Source organism: Lithobates pipiens, unplaced genomic scaffold (assembly GCF_037356315.1).
Source record: "Lithobates pipiens isolate NorthernLeopardFrog02 unplaced genomic scaffold, aLitPip1_a1.2 Scaffold_13, whole genome shotgun sequence".
In the NCBI taxonomy this organism is placed as follows: domain Eukaryota; kingdom Metazoa; phylum Chordata; class Amphibia; order Anura; family Ranidae; genus Lithobates; species Lithobates pipiens.
The window spans coordinates 166,249,584-166,277,309 of record NW_027507718.1 but is presented as its reverse complement, the minus strand read 5'-3'; the positions used below and the strand labels follow the sequence as shown (position 1 = coordinate 166,277,309).

Below are 27,726 nucleotides of genomic sequence, written 5' to 3'. Positions count from 1 at the left end.
TAATGAACTTCATAGAAAAGGATTTTATGGTGAGTACAAAAATCCTATTTTCTCTTGCGTTCGTTAACTGACACAGCTCCTTTATTCTTGACTATTGGGTTGTTATGCCACCTTCAGGAGAGGACTAGGCAGAACATGTTAACATGTACAAAAAACAGAACTTTATAGTTCCGCCCAAGGGGAGATTCCTTAAGTAACACCCCTCCAGCCTGCTTCCTGCAGCCTCAATTTTTTCTGCCTAGTGAAGGACCTAGCAACCCTGCGGGCCCATCGGCCCGTGGATTTTTTTCTGCAGAAGTTTGCCTTTTGCGCAAGATTAAGATCCTGTGATCTGCTATCAACAGCCGGCTGGATACCCTTATGGGGGCGACCGCAACTGACCTTTAGATCCCAAAAAGCATGGAGATGCGTTCCTCTTTGAGGAGAGCCTTCCTAAATAATGGTCGGCTCCTCCAGTCATGGACCCCCAGTATCCAGGTTAAATAAGAGTAACCACGATCCCGGTAGAAGAGGTTCCTGTGTTTTAGGACCCCACGGGCAGGAACCGCAGCATTGGCCCATTCCTTATTACGGGGGGGGGGGGGGCAGGGGAGTCAGCAATACGACCAGTACTGACCACAGCACTTGTGTCGCCGACACTTACTGTTACTGAATGGGCAAAACTTTGCACCGCAAAATGGAGAAGCAGCAAGCTAGAAGATAGCAGGAACTATAAGACCAGTTAGTGCACGGTCGTAAGTGGGCAAGGAAGGGGCAAGTCCAATCTTGGACCTAAAAAGCCTCAATTGCTTGTTTCAGTACAGAGGCTCAGTGGGGAATCAGTTTGCTCCGTTATCGCTGCACTCCATCAGGGGGACTCCCTGGCGTCTTTGGACATCCAGGATGCGTACCCGCACATACCCATATGCTTCATGCATCAGAGGGTTCTGTGAGATGCAGTCGGGGAAGCCCACTATCAGTTTGTGGCTCCCGCTTTTTGGCTAGGCTTCAGCACCCCGAGTCCTTACCAAGATATTGACTTCATTTTTGGCGTTGCTGAGACAACACAGGATCGCAATCGTAAGTTACCAGGGCGACCTCCTGAGAACAGTTTCCGCCTCAGAATTAAAGGAGGATGTGGCGGTCACAATGCAAACCCTTCAGGTATTTGGGTGGCTGTTTAACCTAAAAAGTCAGTGTTCATACTGATTCAGCGCTGGAGTGCCTAGGCTTATCGCTGGACGCCATGGAATCGAGAGTTTCCTCCCTTCAGACAAACTGCAGACTCTCAGAGCTGCGGTAAAACTATCGCTGAACCGTAGGTTGTCGTCGCTGCTTTTCTGCATGCGAGTTCTGGGAATTATGATGACCTCCTTCGAGGCGGTACCATATGCCCACTTTCCACCGGAGTGTTGCAGAAGGAGATATTGACACAGTGGGACATATCTCCGTTACCCCTGGATCAGCAGATTGAGGTGAGCCAGTCAGTCAGGGACTCCCCTGCTTTGGTGGATGAGGTCCCCGGCACTTTGGTCCGGGAAGTCGTTCCTACCTCTGCATTGGGCTGTGATCACAACAGTCGCTAGCCTGACCACCTGAGGTGGACTACTGGGAGTACAGTTGACCCAGGGTCTCTGGTCGGGTGAGGAACCAAAGTTGCCGATCAATATGCTCGAACTCCAATTGATCAGGCTTGCCTCTCCACATTCTTCTCAAAAATAATCTTTTAGAGTAGCAGCCAACATACTTATGTAATACCGTTTCACATGCATTCCAGCTTGGTTATTGTATTGATGAATCTTATTCGCACTCAAAATATATTCATCTCAACAAGAGTATACTACTAATACTACATAAAGAGTTTTGTAGTAGCAGTAAACTCTTGAGACAAATATATTTTGAGTGCAAATAAAATTCATCAACACTGATTCCAACAATTGTCTGGGTTCATTTTTTGCTGAACATATACAGTAGATCTAAAAAGTCTACACACCCCTGTACAAATGTCAGGTTTCTGTGATGTAAAAGACAAATAATTTCAGAACTTTTTCTACCCTTTAATGTGACCTATAAACTGTACAGTTCAGTTGAAAAACAAACTGAAATCTTTTAGGGAAGGGAAGTAAAACTAAAAAAAACTTAAATAATGTGGTTGCATAAGTGCGCACACCCTCCTATAATGGGTTATAGCTGTGTTCAAAATGAAGCGATCACTTTTAAACTGACGTTAACTAGGATCGGTACATACCTGCCATCATTTAAAGTGCCTCTGATATACCCCAAATAAAGTTGTGCTGTTCTAGTAGTCCTTTCCTGACTTTTTCTTAGCCGCATCCTACAGCAAAAGCCATGGTCCTCAGAGCACTTCCAAAGCATCAGAAGGATCTTATTGTTAAAAGGTTTGTCAGGAGAAGGCAAGGCATTAGATATACCATGGAACACAGTGAAAACAGTCATCAAGTGGAGAAAATATGGCACAACAGTGACATTACAAAGAACTGGACGTCCCTCCAAAAATGATGAAAAGACTAGAAGAAATCTGGTCTGGGTGTAGGTGGCTGCCAAGAGGCCTACAGCAACATTAAAGGAGCTGCAAGAATTTCTGGCAAGTATTGGCTGTGTGGTACATGTGTCAACAATCCCCGCTATTCTTCATATGTCTGGGGTATGGGGTAGAGTGGCAAGATGGAAGCCTTTTCTTACCAAGAAAAACATCCAAATCTGGTTAAATTTTGCAAAAACACATCTGAAGTCTCTCTAAAGCTTGTGGGAAAATGTTATGGTCTGATGAAACCAAGGTTGAACTTTTTGGCCTGAATTCCAAAAGATAAATTTGTTGCAAAAACATCACTGCATGCCACCAAAAGAACACTATACCCACGGTTAAGAATGATGGTGGCAGCATCATGCTTTAGGGCTATTTTTCTTCAGCTGGAACAGGGGGCCTTAGTAAAGGTAGAGGGAATTATAAACAGTTCCAAATACCAGTCAATATTGGCACAAAATCTCCAGGCTTCTGCTAGAAAGCTGAACATGAAATGGCAATGACGCAAAGCATACATCCAAATGAACAAAGAAATGGCTTCACCAGAAGAATAATAAAGTTTTGGAATGGCTCAGCCAGAGCCTAACTTGGAATCAGATTGAAAATCTGTGGGGTGATCTGCAGAGGGCTTTGCACCAGAGATGTCCTTGCAATCAGACAGACAGATTTGGAATGTTTTTGCAAAGAGTGAGCAAATGTTGCCAAAGACCGAGTGCTGTAATAAAATTAAAAGGTGCTTCAACAAAGTTTTAATGTAAGGATGTGCACACTTATGCAACCATATTATTTTAGTTTTACTTCCCTTCACCTAAAAAAATTCTGTTTGTTGTTCAACTGAGTTATACAGTTTATAGGTCACATTAACCACTTCAGCCCTGGAGGATTTGGCTGCTCAACTACCAGAGCACTTTTTCCAATTTGGCACTGTGCTGATTTAACTGGTAATTGCACGGTCATGCAATGCTGTATCCAAACAAAATTTGCGTCCATTTTTTCTCACAAATAGCTTTCTTTTCATGGTATTTGATTGCCTCTGTGATTTTTATTTTTTGCGATATAAGCGGAAAAAGACTGAACATTTTGAAAAAAAAAATGTTTCTACTTTTTTTAATAAATAAAATAAAAAAACTCAGTTTTAGTCATACATTTAGGTCAAAATGTATTCAGCCACGCCTTTGGTAAAAAAAGTCAATAAGCGTATATTTATTGGTTTGCACAAAATCTACAAATTATGGTACATTTTCTGACATTTACACAACTTTTAGTTTGACTGCTGTAATGGAAATTTGTAGGGTCTGTATATAATTGTATTCTATTTTGTCTGTATTGCACAATGCCCTCACTGTGCACATGGCAATAATAATCTTTTCAGTACATGTTTTGCATTCTTTCGAGTTAGAATTAGCCTGCCTATGTAACGCCCCTTGTTACCATAAACGTACAATTGTAATATTAATGTGATACCCACGTAATCATGTGTATAAAAACCATTAAATCACTAAAGTTATAGATTCACAAATGACATGGTTATATGTGGAATTACTCCCCAAAATGCATTCTGCTGCTACTCCTGAATACGGGGATACCTCATGTGTGAGACTTTTTGGGAGCCTAGCCATGTACAGGACCCCGAAATCCAATCAACGTATTCAGGGTTTTCTAAGGGTGTACATTTTTTATTTCACTCCTCACTACCTATCAGTTTTGAAGGCTGTTCCCTCCCACTGCTTATAAAAGCAGCCTAGAGGCTAATTAACCGCTAGGATTGCTTTTACATGAAAGCCGAATACTGGCTGAAAAGAATGATACCAAGATGATACCTAAACATGCAGGGATTCTGGTATAACCACTCAAAGTCCAGCAACATACTAGTACGTTGTTGGTCTTTGTTGGGCGTACATTGTAATGTTTTTTTTTTCATGCAGCCTGTGGGCTGAATGAAAAAAGAGATTGATCGGTGGCTATGCCCACCATTAGAATATCGCCCTTCAGCCACCCACGTCTAATGATGGGCATACATGCACCATTTTATTTTTTATTTTTTTTTAACTGTGGTGGAGAAATCGCCTCCGACAGTGCTGGAGTCACGGCTTTATGTATCGTGGGAACAAACGCTGTTGCTGTCAGGATAAATAAACCCGTGCTACAGCTGAATGGTGTACCTGCTAAGCAAATGATGGTTACCAATAAAACAAACATTACAGTATAACATAACATACCTGAAAAGCAAATACAAAAATAAAACTAAAACAGAGAGACAACAATAGATATAGAACAATAGTGAGCAGACAGTAGAGAGCGAACATAAGAAAATAGAAGAAAAATACAACCACAACTATTTTTGGATTTTTTATTTTATATTTTTTTATATTTTTTTTGTGTTTTTTTTTTTTATTTATTTTTTTGACTTTTCAAAAAACTGTAAAAAAAAAAAAACTGTAAACTGAATGTTGCAGATTAGGATCTCTCAAAATGTGATGGCCATCACATCTTTTGAGACCCTGTGTACATGTGCCTAGAACTGTGTGGTGCTATATCCTATGCTAATATTCAACTAGTATGTGGTAGCGTTCGAAACCAATAATACACCAATGCAAAGACCAGATTGGTCAGGACAGGAGGGACAATAATAGCGGGTGTCACGCCTATATCCGCGCTTTATACAGAAATAGCATCTTCTTTGGGGGTTTCTTTGGGTAGGGGTAACATAGAGGACATGCAGAAAATGCCTCTCATGCAGCTGGTTTACTGCATTTGCGCTGGGAAGTTGGGCCACAGCAGCGTTTGGACACAGAAGGGCTGTGATGCTCCCTTCCTGGAATTTAAAGTGGATGTAAACCCGTAAAAATGTTTTTGTCTTAATGTAGAGAATAAGATTTCCTATCCTTTGAGCGCAGTCTTGCCACACAGAGTTACTCCAGTCCTGCACAATCGTCTTTTATTGTTCTGTTAGAGAAATCTTGACACAGTCTCTAAACCTTTGTCAAAACCTCCCCATTGCTGTGAGTGACAGGTTATTTACATATTTCATGCACTAGCCTGAGACAGGCACATCCTGTGTAAAAAGTTCACAATTTACACTCCCCTCCCCTCCCCTCCAGTTCTCCCAGGATTGGCTGCCTTTACTGTGTTTTGACTAGATGGTTCTCATCATGGGATACAGCGAAAAGCGTATATACAGACAAGTGATTTAGGGGACATGTATGTAGTCAGAGCTGGGCAGAGTAGAACATCCAGTGATCTGATGATTGTTAGGCCCCTTTCACATGGACGATCCGTTCAGGTCCACCTGTCAGTTTTTCAGGCGGACCTGAACGAATGCTCCATAGACCTCTATGGAGCGTCGAATGTCAGCGGTGACATGTCAGCTGACATCCGAGCCGCTCCGACCCGAAACAGTGTGACGGAGGAAAAAGCAATTTTTCCATCCGTCATCAGATCGGGTGACGACGGACACTGTGGTCCGTCATCACCTGATCTCCCATAGGGGAGAGCGGCGCTGTGACAGGTTCGTCCCTGTGCAGTGTGCAGAGACAGCCCTGTCATCTCCCTGCTCGGTGGAGATCGCTCCGGCGATCCCTGCTGAGCAAGCGGATATCCACAGGGCGGATCATTACTGATCCACCCCATCTGAAATGACCCTTATAGTGCAGTGTGTGTGTCTGAGGTCACCTGATCAGTTGCAACATTCCTTTTCCTCACCAGGATTTGTTATGTGGGGGAGGGGTGGATTTCTCACTTTTTATAATTACTCAGTAAGGCTGAATGAGCTTAGGGCTAGTTCACACCAGTGCGCTGTACAAGATCACATGGGATTCCCACTGCACTGCAGTGTAAATCAAATGCGATGTCTGTGCAGTGCGATTTCAGCCATACAGATAGTAGGGATGATATCACACCGCATTCCTACCTAACTCGCACAGGACCCTTTTTTCGTCCCGCACCAGAATCGCATGGGTGTTCACACCTATGCGATTCAATTCATGTCCTGTCAGTTCACTCTGCAATATGCGAGCTGAAATGGGGGTGTCGTTAACATTGTATGACGCTCCCCAGCAGTTTGCATATGGCAGTGTGAACTGCCGTGTGAGTCGGATGTGATGTGGGAACCCGCAGTGGATACACAGGGTTCCCGAATCGCAGCCTTGATGGGAGCAGTCAGGTGACATTTGTAGGCTGTATGCTTTGAGGCTTGGTTCACACTGGTGCGATGCGGATTATCACATCCGACTCGCGGGGCAGGTCACACTGCCATATGCGAATTGCTGGGGAGTGTCATACAATGTTAACGACACCCCCCATTTCAACTCGCATATCGCGCTGCGAACTGACAGGACATGAATCGGATCGGATTCTGGTGCGGACCAAAAAAAGGGTCCTGTGCGAGTTTGGTCTGAATATAATGCAATTTTAGCCATATAGTTTGTATGGCTGAAATCACATCACATGTGATCTGAACAGCAATGCGGTGCATATCACAGGGATGTGGAGTGTATAGTTGTGGGTAGTACATGCAGGATGGTGTCAGGATAGTGGACAGTGTCAGATTATTTTTTTATTTTACAATTTAATTTAATTTTTCAAAAGATTTTTGGGACCAGTGGATTTTTTTTATTTTTATAAATTTTTACAATTCAATTTTTTAAAAAAAATTTTTTGCAATTTATGCAATTCTAACAATGATGGGAGGGGTTTTATTTTTTTAAATATATTTTTTCACAGTACTTTTGGGAAAGGGGGTGGTTGGTGTCAGCGGGGCAGTGGCCAGTGCCAGTGGTCCTGGGGCTCTAGACAGTGTCGGTATGGGGAGGGGGGGGGGGCGCGGTTGTGGTGTCAGTTTTTTTTTTTTTTTTTTCAATTTTTTTTTTTTTTTTTTTTTTTTTTTTACACAATTTTATTTTGGAATATTTTTTTTTTTTTTATCAGCCCTGTTGGGGACTTTGGTGACATGTCAGGGGTCCAAACAGAGACCTCTCACATCTCCCATTTGAGACAGAGGACACATTACCCAGTCCTTTCTCTACACAGAAGATGAATAGAGGGGAGGCAGAGGCTCCTCTCCATTCATACCCTGAGCAGAGTAACACACAGGTTACTCTGCTCAGTTATCACAGGACGCAGATCTATTGTTAACGATTGCTCTGTGTCCCATTCTCCGCTCTCCATCCTGACAGATTCCCCCCCCTCCCCCCAAGCCCGCAGGAGAGGAGAGAAAAGCCGGCGGCTGTGGGGGGCGAGGGGGGGGGGGTAAGACATGGCAGGGGGAACAAGGGGGAAGGGGGGATGAAGGGGGGAGGATGAAGACATGGTGGGGAGGATGAAGACTTGGCGGGGGGGTAACGAGGGGGGCAGAGGATGAAGACATGGGGGCCAACATGGGGGGGGCAAAAGATGAAGACATGGGGGGAACGAAGGGGGGCAGAGAATGAAGACACGGTGGAGGGAATGACATGGGGAGGAGCTGTCCCATTGCACCATCATCCCGGACTGTCATTTGTATTTCCTGAAATGACAGGGCCGTGAGCGAGCTCTGCCTCTCCTGTGCACACTCTGACCAAGGGGAGTGTAGAGGTGGGCGGAGAGTCTGCTGACATTATGACTCCACCCACAGAGTGACGAACAAGAGACCCGCCCACTGAATCTGGACTTTTTTGGGGCTTCAAACAGCTAAAGGGGGGACTTTTGACAGGTAAGGATACATGCAGGAGGCATGTATATCCTTATAGATCACCACTATGGCAGTAGTTTAGAATTGATGCTTGGGTTTACATCTGCTTTAAGGAAGGATCCAGTACGTCCTGAAGCTTTGTATAGCACAAAAGCATTCAGCAGAGCCAATTGAATTAAATATACACTTTTTTTGTACCAACGTCTGGCCTTATGGGCAGTTTGGTACAGGGCCAACAACTGGTTGTTGAGGTCCACCCCTCCCATATTAAGGTTATATTCATGGACACAGAGGGGTTTTTCCATAACACCAGTCGCCATAGGATTTTGGACTGTCATGTCTGCGTGAAGGGAGGACAGAACGAAAACATTCTTATTATCCCTCCACTTCACAGCGAGCAAATTATTACATCTCAAGCAGGCTCTCTCCCCCAGCCTAAGGCGGGAATCTACAAGCCGTGGGGGAAAGCCCTAGCAATTAGATCACACAGTGCCATATGCATTAATTTGATGATCAAAGAAGTGGCTAAAAAGTGGCACGCTTGTGTAATAATTGTCCACATATAAGTGGTACCCCTTTCCGATTAAGGGTGATTCCAAGTCCCACACAAACTTACCCACACTCCCTATGTAGTCTGGGCAGTTCTCCGGCTCAAGGTAAACCATATTAATGTGTATAGCCTGTGGCCCTGTCAGAGAGCTTATACATCTTGACTCCGTGTCTTTCACACTTGCTGGGAATATACTGTTTGAATGACAAGCGGCCAGAAAATGTAATCAGGGACTCATCAACGCAGACAACTTGATGGGGCGTAAACAGGGCTGCAAAACATTGGTTGAAGTTGTTTACGAGGGGCCAAATTTTGTAGAGCCGATAAAATTCAGGGTCATCCCGAGGACGACAGAGTTCATTATCGTTTAAATGCATAAACCGCAAGATCTGCTTGTGTCGTGTCCTGGTCATGGAGGCAGAGAACACGGGCATATGGTGAATTGGGTCAGTGGAGCAATATGGCCGCAACTCACTCTTTTTCGTTATGCCCATTAGGAGGGATAGGCCCAGGAAGGTCTTAAATTCGGAAACCGTAATTGGTTTCCAATCTCTGGCAAGGGTCAGCTGGGGATTAGCAGGGATGAATTGACCAGCATATAAATTGCTTTGGTCCACAATAGATGTATAGAGCTCTTTGGTGAAAAACGGCAAATAAAAATCAAGTGATGTAAAATCAACTGTTTACACCTGAATTCCACCTGAATTCCGGGTTGGCCAGTGAATGGGGGGAAGTACGGGTGCTGCAGAAGTGGTGGGCTCCCAATTAGGATTGGCAAATGCAGCAGGAAGGGCATTATGGGCTCAATGGCCTGTCTTTGTCGTCTTCAAGCTGGGAAGGTGGCTAGCATGAGTTGAGTCCCGCTGCCACCAAGAACTGCACTTAAGGGACTTGCCGCATTACTAAGTGTTAATACAGTGCTGGATGTACAACCAGGATGTACTAGGCCACTGTTGCTTGCCAGTTCACCAGAAGGATGAGTGGCGCTAGTACTGGCTTTCTGCTCCATACGAGGGACCTGCAGTTCTTGCATCTCAACGACAGCAGAAGAACGAGGTCTGAAATGCCTGACCTTGGCAGGGAGTAACAAAGGGCCATCTGTCAGGGTGCCACTGTTGTCTACAAGTTTGTATTCTGAGACTGAATCTGACAGATGAGTGACTTCCTCGTCACTATCTGTCATGCTCAGAAACCTGTAGGCCTCTTCACTAGTGTACCCTCAATTTTACATTTTGGTCTCTAAATTTAGTGGTACACTAGTGAGACTCACAGGTGAAAAAAGCCCCTGACTGTTGGCGACTGATTCAAATGCTACCAAAAAAACTGATAGCGTTTGCAAGGATTAGACCTGACTCTACAAACGCTGCAGTTAGGTTTTAAGTGTTTTGTAAGTGACAGTGATCGATTAATACTGCAGTTGGGTGGGCTGGGGGCCAAACGCAGGTGCTAGCAGATATCTGGGCTGATCCTGCTAACAGTGCGATTTTGGGAACCTAAACTGCTGGGGATTATAATATAGTTCTGATCAGATTAGATGGCAATCCATTCAAACAATATACTACTAAGGGAAGCGTATGGTGCATGCGTGTTGGCGCTACTGGCACTAATCTGACGCCTGGGGCAGCGCATACCCTATCTGACACGGAAACCCAACTTTGATCACCCACTGGGTGATCAGGGGGCTAAACCTTTATTGGGTAAAATATGGAGGGTGCCTTGACGCTATAAAAAATAAAGTAGCTAAATTGCGTCACCCGTGCAGTGATCACTGGTGACAGGGGTAATCAAGGAGTTAAACCTTCATTGGGGGGTAAGGGGGGGTTCCTAGACCTATCTGGGCCTAAGACTAATTACCCCAATGCTGGTATTTGTCACTAATGACACCAGTACAGCGATCAAAAAAAATCTGAATGCTATACTGGGTGACACATTGACAGGTGGGGAAGGGGTTAACTGGGGGGGGGTGATTGGGCGGTGAATTGTGTGCCTACGTGACCTGGTGTCAGTGTAGTGTTGGTGCAACTCACTGTTAGATGACATCACTTCCCCTGTCGGTGATTACAATTACACGACAGAGGAAGGGTCTCATTCGTCTGAACCGATCACCAGGTCCAGGCCAGATTTCATTGGCCAGGGCCTGGAGATTGATAGGTTCTGGATCGAATCTGATAGTCGCGGCCGCCATAGCATGACGTTTCTTCTTCTGCCCGTGCCATTCTGCCACAGTACAACTGTGTCGGCCAGTCAGGAACCGGTTGATGGTGGAAAAAGTTCTGAAATTATTTCTTTGTCATTTTGTTACATCACAGAAGTCTGAAATCTTACCAGGGGTCTGTAGACTTTTTATATCCACTGTAAATTTAAAAGCAAAGTTTGGGGTGCTGCTGCATAGAGGAGGTGCATACCTTCAAGCATAGAATGCCTGAAGGTACAAAAAAACCTGAAGCCCTTACAACTGCTTGCCGACCAGTGCACGGCTATATATACGTCGACACAATGGCACGGCTGTGCAAATGGGCATACAGGTACGTCCCCCTTAAGAAGCGGCATTGTGGCCGCGTGTTCTGCAACTCGATGTCCGCCAGTGTCCTGCATTCGTATCATGGTGCAGCAGAACGGGGAGATGCCTATGTAAACTGTCAACGGGAGCGATGATCGATGTCATATCCTAGGTAGCCCCCCCCCCACAGTTTGAATCATTCCCTAGGACACACTTAACTCCTTGATGGCCGCCTTGTGTTTGACCCCTTCCCTGCCAGTGTTATTTACACAGTAATTAGTGCATTTTTATAGCACTGATCGCTGTATAAATGACAATGATCCCAAAATAGTGTCAAGTGTCTGTGTGTGCCATAATGTTGCAGTCCCAATAAAAATCGCAGATCACTGCCATTGCTAATAAAAAATCAAAGAATTATAAAAATGCCATAAATCTATCACCTCTATGGGTGTTGATACAACATCCCATCTCATATGCCAAGATTAATTTAGACCCCTTTATCAGTAGCTTAAGAAACACCCTGAAAACATGGGACAATCTCCCCCTAACACTGTTAGGAAGGTTAAATATTTTCAAAATTATCTACCACGCTTCCTATATATTACCAAAACTAAATTTAAAGAGGTAACATAATTACTAACTTTATCTGGAGGGGAGGTGTGGTGAGGATCGCTAAACACACTTTACAGCTACCCACTTAAGAGCCTGGCGCTTCCATGTCTCCAAACTTACTATGTTGCTTTGCAATTGGCACATGCCCATTGGTTTCATCCTGAGGCCAACAATGCAGCTACTGCCTTGGAGGCAGCCATCCTCACCTCATACAAATCTCTCCAGAACTTCATGCAGCACATGTCGCTTAGGGGGAGGGAAGTCTTGAATGTCCTGGTCATGACTTTACTGTTCTTTAGAATTTCTGAGCTGCTACTGCCCACTACCCATACAATATACTCACCCAATGCCCCATTATGGGGAAATCTCTGTCTACCAGAATTTTTCCAAAAAACTGACGGGGGTCACTGGTTCAAAAAAGGTTTAAAAACAATCATGCACTTGTTTACAGATAACACATTCCGCTCTTACACAGAATTCCAAAGGGACTTTGGTCTCCCTCATTTGGCTTACTTTGAATACCTACATATACGACACTGTGGCTGCACAATTCGGCCTTCGAAAAATGTAGAGATGCGATGTTCCCTACTTGAGTGCCTACTGACAACCCCTCTCACACTAAACTTGTTTCTACATACTACAAGACTTTACTCCACGACTAGCATGCTTATTATATAGATTGCAGAGGATCCACTGCTTATTATATAGATTTAATTGAATCCACTGGTAATTAGATTTTAAAGCTCTTAAAAGATCTAGACCAGCACCACTCAAGGGTTTCCCTAAATGGGATCTATCAATAGTTTTACAGTCCCTAACAGAGTCCTTTTGAGCCTTTGGAAGAGGCACCTATCGGGTATCTTCATTTTTAAGACCGCGTTCCTGGTTGCCATTGTTTATGCATGCAGAATCAGTGAGCTAAACGCTCTGTCAATTAAGGAAACGTATCTATATTTCCGGACAGAGTTCTACTAAGGACAGACCCAAATTTCGTACCTAAAGTAGCTTCAGTGCATAATCGTGCTCAAGACATTGTGCTCCCAACCTTCTGTGCAAACCAATTGGGGGAGAAGGAGACCTTTTTCCACATGTTTGATACCAGAACGACTTTGTTGTGTTACTTAGAAAAGACGGGATTTCAGATTAATTATTTGTCTTTTTCAGGCAACAGGAAAGGTTGCCAGGCTTCTAAAGTTTCTTTAGCAAGATGGCTGAAATTATCCATTTGAGAGGCATATTCACATACAGGTTGGTCTCCACCAGCAGGGATTTTTGCACACTCGACCAGAGCGCAGGCAGCCTCCTGGGCATAGAGGGCTGGTGCCATCCTGAACAGATTTGCAAGGCGGCAACATAGTCAAGTGTCCACACGTTCGTGCAACATTACAGGTTGGACCACACATCTGCCAATGATTAGGCGTTTGGCAGAAAGGTCCTGCAAGCTGTAATCCCACCCTAAGGGGGGTAAGCCTCTGTTATCCTCTCAGGTGCTGTCCTGAAAGACACCTTGTGAAAATCCAAGTTAGACTTACCGTTAACTTGTTTTTCAGATGTCTTTCGGGACAGAAATAACCCGCCCCATTGGTTTTTATATACTCTGCTGTGACTAACGTATGAGCTTATGTGTTCCAGCCGGGGCCTACAACTGAGGTGTGGTAGGGAGGTGCCCCCTTTTTAAAGATCTGGAGGAAGAAGGTGTTTCCTATGGTTTGGCAGGAGGAGTCACTATCTCTCAGGTGCTGTCTTAAAGACTTCTGGAAAACAAGTTACCAGTAAGTCTAACTTGGATTTTCTTAGTAGTCACAAGAGATATAAATGATGCCAGATGTTTTTGCAGTGACTACAGTTATTACCTAGTGATCATAGCACTGATGTCTCTGTGTTGCAGTGCTGCAAGAAGTTCCTGCAGAAAGACAACAATTTATGTGCGAGGGTGAAGTATTTTATCATAGATAAAAATTGTGGTGCAGCCCACCCGATCTGCTTCTTAGTGTTTCAAATTTGCCAATTCGAGATTACATATATATGGTCACGAATATGCTTATAAAAAGGGGATTTCGTTTTACCAATATTAAAGGCCCCACCGGAGTACTTCATAAAGTTACACTATGCCAGGAGTCTGGAAATTTGCCCAATGTTTGTGTTTTCAGTTGTTGGTCATTGGGGACAATGACATCATAACCACAAAATCTGTGGATAATATTTACATTTGCCATATGGGAACATACCCACTATAAACCACATTGATTTGCCCACACTAGCTTTTAACTAGATCTTTGATGCATTGAAATCTTCTAAATCTCAGGGTATGGTTTGATATACTTAGAAACCGCATCAGCCACTAACAAATTTCCAAGGATTTCTCGTATTTGTGATTCTAATAATGATCAATGAAATGCTTTTTAGATTATCCTCATAGTTTTGTACATATTACTGGACTTGCAATCCTTAACTTGTTGGACCTGAACATTTATCAGCATCTCAATAGCTAACGCTTTGTAAACTATTTCATTTTTGTGACTAAAATAGGGGAAAAAAATAAATATGTAGAGGCTTATTTCATCTTCAGTCAAAATTGTGTTTATTTCTTTTTAGGTGTGACTAGAGTGGGAAAGGATTAGAACCTGGAGGAGATTTTCCTTTCTGCCCTGGTGACAACTTTTTGGCTTCTATTCTGTGTTAACTGCCAATGCAGTTTATTAAACGTCCAAAGTGCAATAAATAGCTTTGCATACATTGTATAGTTTAATATATGTGCTTAATGTGCAGCCTTTTTTTGTGCTTCAAAGCGTCACATTTTTATACTCTGAGTTGCCACTCGACTGTATTGCACTTTGCAGTGTCAAGAACTGCAGAGTGGCAGTGAGTATCCTGTGCCAGAATACTTTTGTGTCCCATCATTTGGAACTTTTAAAAAGACATTGGAAATCAAATACAGACTCCCAGACCAGTTGGAACAATTAGTGTGAAGGAAAGAGGTCCTTCAGGTCTCTGCCTTATTTCTGTCTCTAGGACACAAAAAAGGGAAATGGGGTGCCCGTTGGGCACCTGTTATGTCAGCAGGACTGAAAATTAAGAGCAGGGAGGGTGAGGGAAGCAACTTTGCTCCCAAGAGCTCCTCAAAAGCCCCCATGTCATTCCTTCCACTGGACACAGATGCTGGGCTTTTTTTTCCTCCTGCTGAAAGCCTCCGCAAAGTCATCGTTCCTGACCACTTACCCTGCAGTATTCTTTAAAAAAAAAAAATTACTGGTTTGTTTTTTCCTCTCTGACCAATAAAGTTAAGGTATTTCCCTCCCAAGAACCAATAATGTAAAAAGCACTGTTCCACGCACATGACCACAGCAATGTGTAGATTATGTTGTTCGTAGCATATGTTTGACCACCGCTTTGTATTCTCCTTGTTGAATTTCCTGACAGTTTGCTGCAGTTTGTATGTCATGTTCTACAGTCTGACTACTGCACTCTGTAAGCTGTGCTGTGCATTACATACTCTTGTGTTAATTGGCAAGTAGTCCACAACAGTTTTAGAGAAGCTCTTCTTTAAGGTAGGATAAGATCATGTTAGCCTTTTTGCTTTTATGTGTATAGAAAACGTTTTGGGGTTTTCGTTTTTATAATGTTATTTTTATGACAACCTTACTTCTTGCACAGTAGTTAATGTATATACACTATAAACCCCAGAAAAAATATATTGCAGCTTACTAGTCTTTAGATATGATGCATTTGTTTCATTTTTTTTTTTTTTAGCTCAAGTACATTTTCTGCAAGCATAGAAAAATACATGTTGATCTTGTCAGAAATCTGTGTCCTGTGATCTGTACTGAAATCTCTAACAATGTTATCAGCTTTATCCCCTGACCTACAAAAAAAAAGGTCCCTCTATCTAATAAGATAGGGGAGAAGGGGAGATGTTTTTACTATAAATTTTAGTCCAAATCACAAGAGCAGCCTAGGGAAATATTTCTGCCCCTTCATTGATAGAATGCAATGAACACTGCCTCCCCAGAACAGGAAATGTGTTATTGGCCAAATCAAAAATATAAAAAATGTAAGCCACCCCCCAAAACATAGTCTTCTTTCTGTGTTTGTCAAAAAAGATTGCATACAATGTACCCACTGAAACCAACCTCCCTTGACATGTTTCACCATTGCTGGCTTGCTCACAAGGATAGGTGCAGGATTGGGACTTCCCCTATCCTGTGAGCAATCCAGCAGCAGTGAAACACATTAAGGAAGGTTGGTTGTGGGTGGAGACATTATTGTATGCAGTTTCATGTACTTGTATGAAAAGAATCCTGTGCTTTTTGTATTGCTTGTGAAATAATTGGTGTTTCAGCCAGTCGTCGTCCCCCCCCCCGCTTTATTATGTCAAAGTGATCACGCTAGGCATAAGAGCACATCTATCCCAGCGTGGTCAGTTTTCTGGGAGAATAGCCTGCCTCTTCTCTGGTGATCAGACATCTGACCCGTCCCCCTCCATAGCCATTCACAGGGAAGATTAGTGTTGTGCTGTTTCTCCGCCCCTAGCTCTCTAAGACCCTTATCCAGCTGGGACCAAAGTTTGCGTAATCACCTACAAAAAAGGTAAATGTTTTGCCTTTTCATTTCTGTTTTAAACTGACTGAGTTTTTGTATTTGTTCACATATACTTTTAAGCAAGTATTTTGCAGTTACAAGGACTGTGGCACACTGTATTTGGCCAGTGTATATAGTGCTCTATTTAGCCAAGGCAATATTCAGTGCAGCCTGGCCAAGTACAGCTTTTGCCTCCCTGCACTTTGACACAACACCTGTGTGTGTGTGTGTGTGTGTGTGTGTATATATATATATATATATATATATAAAATATATATATATATATATATATATATATATATATATAAAATATATATATATATATAAAATATATATATATATATATAAAATATATATATATATATAAAATATATATATATATATATATATATATATAAAATATATTTCACAGAAGTGTGTACACCCCCCACATTTTTGTAAACATTTTATTTCATTTTTTTATTTATTTTCATGTGACTTCACTGAAGAAATTACACTTGCTATAATGTAAAGTAGTGAGTGTACAGCTTGTACAACAGTGTAAATTTGCTGTCCCCTCAAAATAACTCAACACACAGCCATTAATGTCTAAACTGCTGGCAAAAAAACTGAGTACACCCCTAAGTGAAAATGTCCAAATTGGACCAAATTAGCCATTTTCCCTCCCTGGTGTCATGTTCATTAGCGTTACAAGATTCGGGTGTGAATGGGGAGCATGTGTGTTAAATTGGGTGTTGCTCTCACTCTCTTACTGGTCACTGGAAGTTCAACATGGCACCACATGGTAAAGAACTCTGAGAATCTGAAAAAAGAATTGTTGCTCTACATCAAGATGACCTAGGCCAGTGATGGCAAACCTTGGCACCCCAGATGTTCTGGAACTACATTTCCCATGCTCAACTATGCTGCAGATTGCATGAGCATCATGGGAATTGCAGTTCCAAAACATCTGGGGTGCCGAGGTTCACCATCACTGGCTTAGGCTATAAGAAGTTTACCACGACCCTGAAACTGAGCTTCAGCATGGTGGCCAAGACCATACAGCGGTTTAACAGGACAGGTTCAGACCTTGCCACGGTCGACCAAAGAAGTTGAGTGCATGAGCTCAGCGTCCTATCCAGAGGTTGTCTTTGGGAAATAGAGGTATAAGTGCTGCCAGCATTGCTGCAGAGGTTGAAGGGGTGGGGGGGGGGGGGGTCAGCCTGTCAGTGCTTAGACTATAAGCCGTACACGGCATCAAATTGTCATCCTGTTGTCCCTGAAGGAAGCCTATTCTAAAGATCATGCACAAGAAAGCACGCAAACAGTTTGCTGAAGACAAGCAGACTAAGGACATTGTTAACTGGAACCATGTCCTTAGTCTGATGAGACCCAGATAAACTTATTTGGTTCAGATGGTGTCAAGCGTGTGTGGTGGCAGCTAGGTGAGGAGTACAAAGACAAGTGTGTCTACAGTCAAGCATGGTGGTGGGAGTGTCATGGTCTGGGGCTGCATGAGTGCTCCACAACGACAACTACTTTGCTAAAAAAAGGTGATGGTCTGGGGCTGCATGTCTCCAGACCTAAACCCTATTAAGCATCATTTTATTCGGAAGGTGGAGGAGCGCAAGGTCTCTAACATCCACCATCTCTGTAAGGGCATCATGGAGGAGTGGAAGAGGACTCCAGTGGCAACCTGTGAAGCTCTGGTGAACTACATGCCCAAGAGGGTTAAGGCGGTACTGGAAAATGGTGGCCACACACAATATTGACACTTTGGGCTCAATTTGGACATTTTTACTTAGGGGTGAACTCACTTTTGTTGCCAGCAGTTTAGACGTTAATGGCTGTGTGTTGAGTTATTTTGAGGGGACGGCTAACTTTTATACTGTTATCCATGCTGTACACTCACTACTTTGGTGCAGTGTGTCACTTTCAGTGTTGTCACATGAAGAGATGTAATAAAAATATTTCCAAAAATTTGAGGGGTGGGCATAGACATGAGTCATGTGTAATGGTGTGTATCTTATTACCTGAGGGTGGCCTGCGTGTGCTACATATCTTCTCACAGCCACTGCAGAGGGTCCTCAGAAACAGTTTTCTGTCGCTTTAAATGTTAACTGCTGCCTTAGCTATAAAGAAAAGTTGGGCCACTCCCCTTCTGCTCCCACCTGTATTCATAAAACTCATCTAACTAAAATCCCTGAATGCCTACATTCATAGAACTCCGCTAAATGCAATCCCTGAATGCATTGCGTACTGTGAATGGGCAGAGGAACAGTTGAAAAACATGTCTCCCCTGCCCATTCACAGTATGCAATGCATTCTGGGATTGCATTTAGCGGAGTTCTATGAATGTAGGCAATAACAGAAGATGGGGGGGGGGGGGGGGCACAACTTTTCTGTGTATGGTGGTGAAACAAAAAAAAAAAAACTTCAGTTTTAACTTTATCCCAGTTATCTATTTAAATATCTAACCTCAACAACCTGTTAAAGCGGGAGTCCACCGGGACTCCGCGTTTTTTTTTTTTTTTTTTTTTTTTTTTTTTTTTTTTTTTTAAAGCCAGCAGCTACAAATACTGCAGCTGCTGACTTTTAAATAGTGACACTTACCTGTCCAGCGCGCCTGCGATGTCGGCACCCGAAGCCGATCGCTCGCTCGGCTGCCGGGTCCCGCCGCCATCTTGGGTATGGGAATCAGGAAATGGAGCCTTTCGGCTTCATTTCCCGGTTCCCTACTGCGCATGCGCGAGCCGCACGGCGCAATCCGGACGGTCCCCGCTGCCTCTGGGAGCTGTGTGTTTCCCAGCAGGCAGCGGGGCACTTGCTGAAGGGGGCGGGCGCTTGCGGAACGGGGGCGTAACCTACGCTCGTTCCGCAGAGAGCTAGCCCGGAAGTGGGTGCAGTTACCTGGATTATCCAGGTAACTGCACCCCCCTCCCCCCTGAAAGGTGCCGATTGTGGCGCCGGAGGGGGGGGGGATTCCGATGAGCGGAGGTCCATTTTAGGGTGGACCTCCGCTTTAAGTAATATGGTATGCTGAGGAGGTGTTATGCTTCTGAACAGTAAGGAAAATATGCTGTGAATGCTGAAATCAACTTTCTGTAAACAACTTGATTTCTTTTTCTTTTATTAAACGGTTTGTGCATTTATTAGGCAATTGCTTCAGGTCTTCTTGAAGGTATCCAAAAATTTGTTGTGGAACGAAGTGCATGACTAGGGACCTGTAGGCGCTTCAGGCAGGTTCTTCTTCCTGCGGATTGTTCCTCCTACTTCCAGAGGCCCTATGCTTCTGTGTGAATGGGCTGGAAATTGCTGTTTATTTTCTAGTTGGGCTGCTTCTTCGAGGATATAAATTATGCTTTTGAAGTAATCTGTCCGGCCATAAAAGTATGGGTTTAACAGGCATGATCTTAGCATGCATCCCTGAATGTCTATTATGGAAAACCATGATCAGAATTTGCTTGTTCTGCCCATAATAATTCTTGTTGTTGAAGCACTTTTGTATAATGCTGAGCAGTAGTGCTGTATTTAATATGTATTGAGAATTGCCATATAATGTTTACCAATAGTCACATTTGCTTCTATTGCACATTGCTAAAGTATAGTGAAAAGCTAGTGGAAAGAGCTGAGTTGCCATCGCTGGAACAGGGGAAACGTGGTGGAAAGTTTGCCAATAATGTAAATAATGCCTTTATATTGCTAGTGCGACCACCTATCCCCAGTTCTGCTTTAATATGAAGTCTATAAGCAAAACCAGTTAAAGGATAAGTTCAGCTTTTAAAAAAAAATAAAAATAATGCACATCTTTTTTGCAGGTAAAAAAATAATGTGCTTTTATTATTTATTTTACTTGGAACCTGATAAGCATTTCTGCTGATCGTGAGTGCTATGCTGGACTCCTGAAGACTTTTCACTGTGTCTGCCTGCTCGTACTTCGTATGGGCAGACGTACAGTGCCTTGCGAAAGTATTCGGCCCCCTTGAACTTTTCAACCTTTTGCCACATTTTAGGCTTCAAACATAAAGATATAAAATTTAAATTTTTTGTGAAGAATCACCAACAAGTGGGACACAATTGTGAAGTGGAACGAAATCTATTGGATAATTTAAACTTTTTTAGAAAATAAAAAACTGAAAAGTGGTGCGTGCAAAATTATTCAGCCCCTTGACTTTCAGTGCAGCAAACTCACTCCAGAAGTTCAGCGAGGATCTCTGAATGATCCAATGTTGTCCTAAATGACTGATGGTGATAAATAGAATCCACCTGTGTGTAATCAAGTCTCTGTATAAATGCACCTGCTCTGTGATAGTCTCAGGGTTCTTTTGAAAGCACAGAGAGCATCATGAAGACCAAGGAACACACCAGGCAGGTCCGTAATACTGTTGTGAAGTTTAAAGCCGGATTTGGATACAAAAAGATTTCCCAAGCTTTAACATCCCAAGGAGCACTGTGCAAGTGATCATTTTGAAATGGAAGGAATATCAGACCACTGCAAATCTACCAAGACCTGAAACTTTCTAAACTTTCACCTCAGACAAGGAGAAGACTGATCAGAGATGTAGCCAAGAGGCCCATGATCACTCTGGATGAACTGCAGAGAACTACAGCTGAGGTGGGAGAGTCTGTCCATAGGACGACAATCAGTCGTACACTGCACAAATCTGGCCTTTATGGAAGAGTGGCAAGAAGAAAGCCATTTCTCAAAGATATCCATAAAAAGTCTTGTCTAAAGTTTGCCACAAGCCACCTGGGAGACACACCAAACATGTGGAAGAAGGTGCTCTGGTCAGATGAAACCAAAATCGAACTTTTTGCCCACAATGCAAAACGATATGTTTGGCGTAAAAGCAACAGAGCTCATCACCCTCAACACACCATCCCCACTGTCAAACATGGTGGTGGCAGCATCATGGTTTGGGCCTGCTTTTCTTCAGCAGGGACAGGGAAAATGATTAAAATTGAGGGGAAGATGGATGCAGCCAAATACATGACCATTCTGAATGAAAACCTGTTGGAGTCTGCAAAAGACCTGAAACTGGGACGGCGATTTATCTTCCAACAAGACAATGATCCCAAACAAACAGCAAAATCTACAAAGGAATGGTTCACAAATAAACGTATCCAGGTGTTAGAATGGCCAAGTCAAAGTCCAGACCTGAATCCAATCGAGAATCTGTGGAAAGAGCTGAAAACTGCTGTTCACAAACGCTCTCCATCCAACCTCACTGAGCTCGAGCTGTTTTGCAAGGAAGAATGGGCAAGAATTTCAGTCTCTCGATGTGCAAAACTGATAGAGACATACCCCAAGCGACTTGCAGCTGTAATCGCAGCAAAAGGTGGCTCTACAAAGTATTAACGCAAGGGGGCCGAATAATTTTGCACGCCCCACTTTTCATTTTTTATTAAAAAAGTTTCTAAAAGCCAATAGATTTCGTTCCACTTCACAATTGTGTCCCACTTGTTGGTGATTCTTCACAAAAAATAAAAATTTTATTTTGTTTGAAGCCTGAAATGTGGCAAAAATGTTGAAAAGTTCAAGGGGGCCCGAATACTTAAGCAAGGCACTGTACATACTGACAGGAGAAGACAATGAACTACCAGAACCTCCAAACCGCACCCTGGTAGTTCATTTAAATTACAAGCCAACAGCCGCAAAGGCTGTCAAAACTTGTAGATTCCCATTTCCAGAAAACTGTGAATGAATGGCTTGGTGGGCTTGTCCCCGCTCGGTCACATTTTTTTTCAAACAGTGACAGTGGGCACCCAGAGAACATGCCTGCCCGCTATCACTGGGAGAGTCCGCAGTTAAATTTTTCTACCTAAATGCAGGTAACGGTGTTCCAAAAGGTGAACTTATCCTCTCATTTCCAGTTTTCTTTTGCTTGAGTGATTAATTGTCCTTATAATGATAAAATAATAAATTTGAAGGGTGTCTTTAAAAATTCTTCTGATCCTTAATTACTTATGTTTTGCAGGCAAAGTGTCAGCATCTTCGATACAAGAATCTTCAGGGACCATAAACTCTCAGGATGTTAACGCAGTGAATGCTTGAATTTTTTACTGCATACCTACCTCACTTTATGTGCTTTGGTTTGCACAGATATTGGAGTTTTGTCAACTTTGGCACACAGCAAGGCAACACAAACTAAGAGCATTGGTAAAATTTATGGGACAAAATTGCAGTAAAATTTCTAAATTACCTTCTTACTGCTTAAAATTAGCACTGTGAATATAAAAAGTCCCCTGTTGATTCTTTAGGTTTAAGTAGAAAATTGTTGCAAGTAAATATTAGTGTATTTCCACTTTAAACCTACATTGTAGTATGTTTTATATGTTCCCATTCACATAGCATAAAAATAAAATTGCAGCTTACATTTTTAATTGTCTAAACGACATACCTAGGTTCCCCCTAATGTAATGTTAGGGAGGAGTTGTGGCGTTGTTTGCCCAATTAACTCTCTGACATGCTAGCAGATCTCCTCTATTTGTAAACCCACCCTTTGATAGGGCAGACCAAGTTGCAATCTAAAGTTTCCAGAACTTCTGTCTTGTAAATGAATGAGGGGAAACTATGTCCACACTTTGTCCTGAAATTGTTTAGAATAGTTTGCAGTGTTGTGTGTCTTATCCTGTAAAAAAAAAAAAAAAAAAATATATATATATATATATATATATATATATATATATATATATATATATATATATATATATATATATATATATATTATGCTGTGTAAATGTGAACACACAACAAAATTTGACTGCACAAAAAAAACAAGGTCTGTTGAAGATATTTGCAAAGCTGAAAAAGTTGGCTTTCGAGGTCTAGAGGTGCAGTGTTCAAAATTAATGTAAGCCTTTAATGAAGGGCAGATTGATTTGCACCATAAACTGTATGTGCCTAATGCTGCTGTTAACTTGCTTGATTCATTGTAAAATTAATTTTATGAAGAGTTTCTTATTGTTGTCCTTTCTATGTATTAGAATGCTTCTTGTTGTACCCATAAACAAAACAAAAAAATCTGAAGCATCATCTCTACCAGATGAAATGCATAAAAAATATTTTTCTGGAGATATACAATGTTTTTGTCCTGTACACCCTGGCAGAGTGCAACTTCCAAATGTCCTATGCTGATAGGTATTCTGTGAGTTAACAGCACTTGTGTGTGGATGGACAATTATACCACATGTATATAGCAAAATAAAATTATTCAATTGGGACATACTCACAGAAATTGAGTATTACTAGTCTGGATTAGTATGGCTAAGTAATGTCCAATAGTGCTGCCAGTGACCTAATTTTATTTATTTTTTTCCCATTGAGGGACACAGCATTCTAGGTCAATTATTAAACATATGGCTTATACTTCAAGAGTTTGGGACACTGACAAAAAAACAGTTAAGCCAGCCACTGTATAATCATGCCTCCAACTGTCATGCCTCTTTTTTTCTTTAGAGTACTAGGTTGAACGCTTTTTCACCGACTGAGAGAACTGTCAACATATTTTTACTAGCCTTTATTTTTTTCCCCCACTAAAGAGTCTCAGAATTATTTACTTTGTTGACTTGAGCTGGACTGCAAGATAGGGTTAGCCCAGAATTTGATATTTGGGCGCTGGCACTTGCATTGTGGCATTTTTAGTCTTTAAATCCAGAGTAGTGGCACAGTGCGACCGAGTCTGTGAAGACTTATGCTGTATGTAAGCCTTTGGTCGTGGTGAGGCTAGTGTGGAATGTGAATCTTGAGACTGAACTCTGCTTAGTGATACAGACATCTATGTACTGATTTAGTTAACCAGATTGCTCTCCAGGCCTGGCACACCTTTGAGGTAACCCAGTTTACCCAGGGGAAGTGCATAGTAAGAACAGCTGCATTGAAGCAGTGTGGGCTAACTGGTACCTCTTGAGCGTAATATTAAAAAATGACTGTAATCCTACAGCCATAACAGTCAAAGCTGAGGAAGCTGATTACTGAAGCCATCTGCTGGATGACATTTTGCATGTGTGTGCTCTGTGTGGTCTTTCTCCCACTAGGCTTTTTGCATGTGTGTGTTCTATGGTCTTTCTCCCATTAGTCAACCTAGAGGAAGCAATTTCCCGCATCTACTCCTGCTTTTGAAATGCTTTGTGGATTAACCACTCTCCAATCTCCTTCCACTGCCAGCTTACAATGACTTGGTCACCTCCGGCACCCTACAACCCTTTTCATCAGTCGTGTGGATTTGTGCATAATATGGACCTATTTAGTTTTTTCTTTTTACATTTTAATTTTTTTTTATGAGGGAATAATTTTGACATGACGTATGTAACACAGAGATGATACAGTATAAAATACCAGGTAGGCTCTCTTGAGGGGCCTACCCATCCATTATATAACACAATTACGGTTGGCCACCTTTATAGACAATTGTCAGAAACATGGAAGTCAAAAACAATACTTAACCCAAGAAAGGAGTTACTACTTAAAGTATGAATGTAAATGTCGTATGAGTTTGCATTATAAGTCCACAAAAGTTGATATGCGAGTAGGGATGAGCCCAATGTTCGAGTCGAACGTAAGTGTTCGCCGAAAATCGTACATTATGGGGCATTCACTGGAAATTCATGCGTCCGGAACACACCATAATGAAGACCGTCTATGCCAAGATCGCAGTGCATTGAGTGTTTCTGATTGGCCAAAGCATGCACCTGACCTGCATGCTTTGCCTTTCACAGCGTGCTCTTCTGTGAGAGTCATGATTGGCCAAAGGCAGGGTGACTTTGGCCAATCGTGGCAAAGGGGGCTGAGTCCACACCCCACATGTAAGGCTGCTTATGTAGGGTTACAATGTACCAGATACCCATTCACATAGAAGCCTGCAGACCCCCACAACCACCGGGCAAAAGTTGTGGGGGATGAGGCCCTTGTCCCCATCAACATGGGGACATGGTGTTTTGGGGGGACCCCAAAACACCCTCCCTATGTTGAGGGCATTTGGCCTGGTACGGTTTGGGAGGGGGGGTGCTCTTTTGCCCCCCTTTTCATGCGGCCTGCCAGGTTGCATGCTCGGATAAGGGACTGGTATGGATTTTAGGGGGAACCCCTATGCTGTTTTTTTTTTTGTTTTTTTTTTATTTGGTGCAGGGTTCCCCTTAATATCCATACCAGACCTGAGGGGCCTGGTATGGAATTTTTTTTTCCATTATGGCCTGGGAATGGACTGAGGTGGGGTGGGACCCATGCCGTTTTTTTCAATGATTTTTATCTATATTGCCGGGATCCGACAATTCATTACAGCCGCCATTTTTTCCTTTAGAAATGTAATTTTCCTGTGGTACTGTTCTAAACACGGGAAAGATGCACAACTTTACAGGCATACTGAGGATACCCCCAGGCATGATATATAAAGGAATATTTATTTTTTATTGTTTTACTTTAAGCATTAAAATCACTGCTCCTGAAAAAACTTCCATTTTTAAAACTTTTTTTTTGCATTGATACATGTCCCCTAGGGCAGGACTCGGGCCCCAAATACCTTTTATGACAATAACTTGCATATAAGCCTTCAAAACTAGTACTTTTGATTTTTCATGTTCTTTGTGACTTTAACGGTGTTCGCACACTTTTTTTTGCCTGTTCACAAGTTCTGGTGCGAATTGAACGCAGGAGGTGGGGGGTGTTTGGCTCATCCCTATTTGCAAGGTATACCTCTATTTTACCATCATTTTCAGACAAAACTGAAAATGTTTGTTATCCACTTCATACTGGACACTTTCACCCCGGCAAATTTTCAGTTTGCAGTGCTGTCACAGTGACCATTACACAAGCATATACCACAGTACTAAAATGACATATAACATTTTAATCTTTTATTTTTTATTTTTTTTGAGAGATGGAGCTTTTGTTTGGTATTTAATTACCACTTTGTTTTTATTTTTTGCTATATAAATGAAAAAATACCAAAAACTTTAAACAGAAAGTGTTTTTTTTTTTTTAGTTTAGTTATGTGCAAAAATGTAAAATAATCTTGCTTCAAAAATTTAGGACAAAATGTAATCTACATTTCTTTGGTAAAAATAACCAAAATCTGTGTATATTTAGTGTGTGAAAGTTAGTCTACAGTGCATATATTTGAAAATTGATCAATCCTAATGTATTGATGGCCTAGCTCTTTTCTCGAGACCAGGACAGTACTAATACCCTCCAGATTACCCCTTTTTGGAAAGTAGATTGCTCAAGGTATTTAATAAGAAGCATGGTGAACTTTTGAAGTTGTAATTTTTATTTCCCACAGTTCTTTGGAAAATGAAGAAATTTAATAAAATTTGTATTTGTTTTCACAAAATTGTCATTTTAACAAGTTATTTCTCACACATGGTATAGGTATACTTGCAATTACACCCCAAAACACATTCTTCTACCCATCTTGAATAAGAAAATATCACATTTGAGACTTTTTCATAGCCTAGACGTAAAGCTGCGCTATTAATCCATTAAAAAAAATCGCAATCTCGATTCAACCCCCCTCACAATCCTAATCGGCCATTTCCACGATTCTATATAAACAGCTCACAGCCAAACTTTGGAAAAAATAAGATTAAGTGAATAGATACAAACATTTATTTTAGATCAAAGGGGAGAGCTTCCGTCTGTAATTGAGGTCAGTTTAACCACTTAAAGACTAAACCTTTTCCCGATACTTGTTGCTTACAAGGTAGTCTGTATTTTTTTGCTAAAAAATTACTTGAACCCCCAAATATTATATAAATTTTCTTAGCAGAGACACTACAGAATTAAATTGCGGTCATTGCAATATTTTATGTCACACTGTATTTGCGCAGCTGTCTTTCAAACACAATGTTTTTGGGAAGAAAGTACACTTCAATGTATTAAAAAAATATATATATAAAGTTAACACATTTTTTTTTGTGTAATGTGAAAAATGTTACTCCCTGAGAATCGCAAAAAAAACAGATTCTCTTTTTATCTAAAATTGTGCAGCTCTGCCTATATGTATAGAGGGATCCGAAATCCAAGTAGCACCTTCGGGCTTTCAGGGGGCATACATTATGGAATGTATAGAAAAAAAGGGGGAGCTATGCATGACTTTGTATGAGGCACACGGAAGCAGAAAAATAAATTTAGGTAAAAAAACTTTTTTTAATAAATTCTAATAGTCATATATTGACATATTGCACATAACCATACATTAATATTTAAAATTTCATCAAAATATACATTCCAACAAGGACTTAATAGTAAATACATGAGAAACTTTGCATTCAGTAAGCACCAGTTATATATGGGTATGTGACACACTGAAGTGTCACTT

The 27,726-nt window shown here is 41.9% G+C and overlaps 1 protein-coding gene across 3 annotated transcripts in view; it reads left to right on the top strand.

The window, feature by feature from the left end:
• The window catches only part of MFSD12 (major facilitator superfamily domain containing 12), a 310,303-nt gene extending 286,319 nt beyond the window's left edge, over positions 1-23,984 (top strand). For 2 of the 3 annotated variants that reach the window (XM_077475811.1, XM_077475809.1), the window contains one exon: positions 22,390-23,984. In XM_077475811.1, coding sequence (XP_077331937.1) covers positions 22,390-22,466 — 77 coding nt within the window. In that variant the 3' untranslated portion in view covers positions 22,467-23,984. Of the gene's footprint in view, positions 1-14,449; positions 14,506-22,389 lie in introns of all 3 variants that reach the window. The other variant, XM_077475810.1, reaches the window with a different exon arrangement.
• Positions 23,985-27,726: the final 3,742 nt, after the last annotated feature.